Source organism: Camelina sativa, chromosome 1, assembly GCF_000633955.1.
Source record: "Camelina sativa cultivar DH55 chromosome 1, Cs, whole genome shotgun sequence".
Classification (NCBI taxonomy): Eukaryota; Viridiplantae; Streptophyta; class Magnoliopsida; order Brassicales; family Brassicaceae; genus Camelina; species Camelina sativa.
Genome location: NC_025685.1, coordinates 15023694 through 15025773, shown reverse-complemented (window position 1 = coordinate 15025773; position 2080 = coordinate 15023694). Strand labels below are relative to the sequence as shown.

General features: G+C 42.3%; 2 protein-coding genes across 2 annotated transcripts in view; both read left to right on the top strand.

Moving 5' to 3' along the window:
- The window catches only part of LOC104708298 (glutamate receptor 3.1-like), a 10404-nt gene extending 10375 nt beyond the window's left edge, over positions 1 to 29 (top strand). Inside the window, exon 5 of the mRNA XM_019231042.1 lies at positions 19 to 29. Coding sequence (XP_019086587.1) covers positions 19 to 29 — 11 coding nt within the window. The remainder of the gene's footprint in view (positions 1 to 18) is intronic.
- The window catches only part of LOC104791227 (glutamate receptor 3.1), a 3759-nt gene continuing 1685 nt past the window's right edge, over positions 7 to 2080 (top strand). The window contains exon 1 of the mRNA XM_019228231.1: positions 7 to 1291. Within this exon, the coding sequence (XP_019083776.1) occupies positions 43 to 1291 (1249 nt within the window). The 5' untranslated portion in view covers positions 7 to 42. The remainder of the gene's footprint in view (positions 1292 to 2080) is intronic.

Below are 2080 nucleotides of genomic sequence, written 5' to 3'. Positions count from 1 at the left end.
TTCCCATATTTTGTCCAGACAGCACCTAGCGATCTGTTTCTGATGCGAGCTGTTGCAGATATGATCACATACTATGGATGGTCGGATGTGGTGGCGTTATATAATGATGATGATAACAGCAGAAATGGTGTTACAGCGTTAGGCGATGAGCTTGAAGAGAGGCGTTGCAGGATTTCTTACAAGGCAGTGCTTCCCCTGGATGTTGTGATTTCTAGTCCAGTTGAGATTATAGAGGAGTTGATTAAGATCAGGGGAATGGAATCTCGGGTCATTGTTGTGAACACTTTCCCAAATACAGGCAACATGATCTTTAAGGAAGCAGAGAGGTTAGGGATGATGGAGAAAGGTTATGTTTGGATAGCTACAACTTGGTTGACTTCTCTGCTAGATTCAAAATATCCGTTGGATAACAGATTATTCAATGGAGTTCTAACACTGCGTCTTCACACGCCAGATTCGAGAAAGAAAAGGGACTTTGCAGCACGGTGGAAGAACAAGTTGAGTAATAATAATAAGACTATTGGGTTGAATGTCTATGGTCTGTATGCTTATGATACTGTCTGGATCATTGCTCGAGCTGTTAAGGCACTTCTGGAAGCTGGAGGTAATCTTACCTTCTCCAATCATGCGAATTTAGGTAGCTTGAAAGGTGAAGCATTGAATCTAAGTGCATTAAGCAAATTTGATCAAGGATCACTACTTCTTGATTATATTGTGCATACAAAGATGTCTGGTCTGACTGGTCCGGTTCAGTTTCATCTGGACAGATCAATGCTACATCCTTCATATGATATTATCAATTTGGTTGATCACGGGGTTCACCAAATAGGTTACTGGTCGAACTATTCTGGTCTTTCTATTGTACCGCCTGAATCATTTTACAGCAAATCTCCTAACCGTTCTAGCTCAAACCAACATCTGAACTCTGTAACTTGGCCTGGTGGGACTTCAATTACACCTCGTGGATGGGTTTTTCGTAACAATGGAAGGCGGTTGAGAATAGGTGTTCCTGATAGAGCAAGCTTCAAGGACTTTGTCTCAAGGGTCAATGGAAGTAGCAACGAAGTACAAGGATATTGCATTGATGTGTTTGAAGCTGCGGTAAAACTGCTTTCTTATCCGGTTCCTCACGAGTTCATCTTTTTCGGAGATGGTCTAACGAATCCAAACTACAATGAACTGGTCAAAAAGGTCACCACTGGGGTTGACTTTGATGCTGTTGTAGGTGACATAGCCATTGTCACTAGACGGACCAAGATTGTGGATTACACCCAGCCATACATTGAGTCAGGCCTTGTAGTTGTTGCTCCTGTCACAAGACTTAACGAAAATCCTTGGGCCTTTTTACGCCCGTTTACTCTTCCTATGTGGGGAGTAACAGCATCTTTTTTCGTTATTGTTGGAGCTGCAATATGGATTCTTGAACACCGTATAAATGATGAGTTTCGTGGTCCGCCAAGGCGACAAATCATTACCATTCTCTGGTTAGTACACAAGAGTCATCTTATTTGTCTGCATAAAATGTAGATTGCTATAGCTCTAATCTCTTATTACGATGCAGGTTCACCTTTTCGACAATGTTTTTCTCCCACAGTAAGTCTCGAAACCCCCTCAAGCTAGTTACTGCAATTCCTGTGTGAAGTTCTTAACATCTTTTATGAAATCAAACTCTCAGGAGAGACTACAGTGAGCACGCTTGGTCGTATGGTGCTTCTGATATGGCTTTTTGTGGTTCTGATCATTACATCTAGCTACACAGCGAGTCTCACATCGATACTTACAGTGCAACAGCTTAATTCACCTATAAAAGGAGTAGATACACTCATCAGTAGCAGTGGTCGTATTGGCTTCCAGGTTGGTTCATTTGCTGAAAACTACATGACAGAGGAGCTTAACATTGCCAGATCTAGGCTTGTGCCTCTCGCCTCTCCTGAAGAATATGCTAATGCGCTTCAAAATGGTACTGTTGCTGCAATCGTTGATGAACGTCCTTATGTTGATCTCTTCCTCTCAGATTACTGTAAGTTTGCCATCAGAGGCCAAGAATTCACTAGATGCGGTTGGGGATTTGTGAGTCATC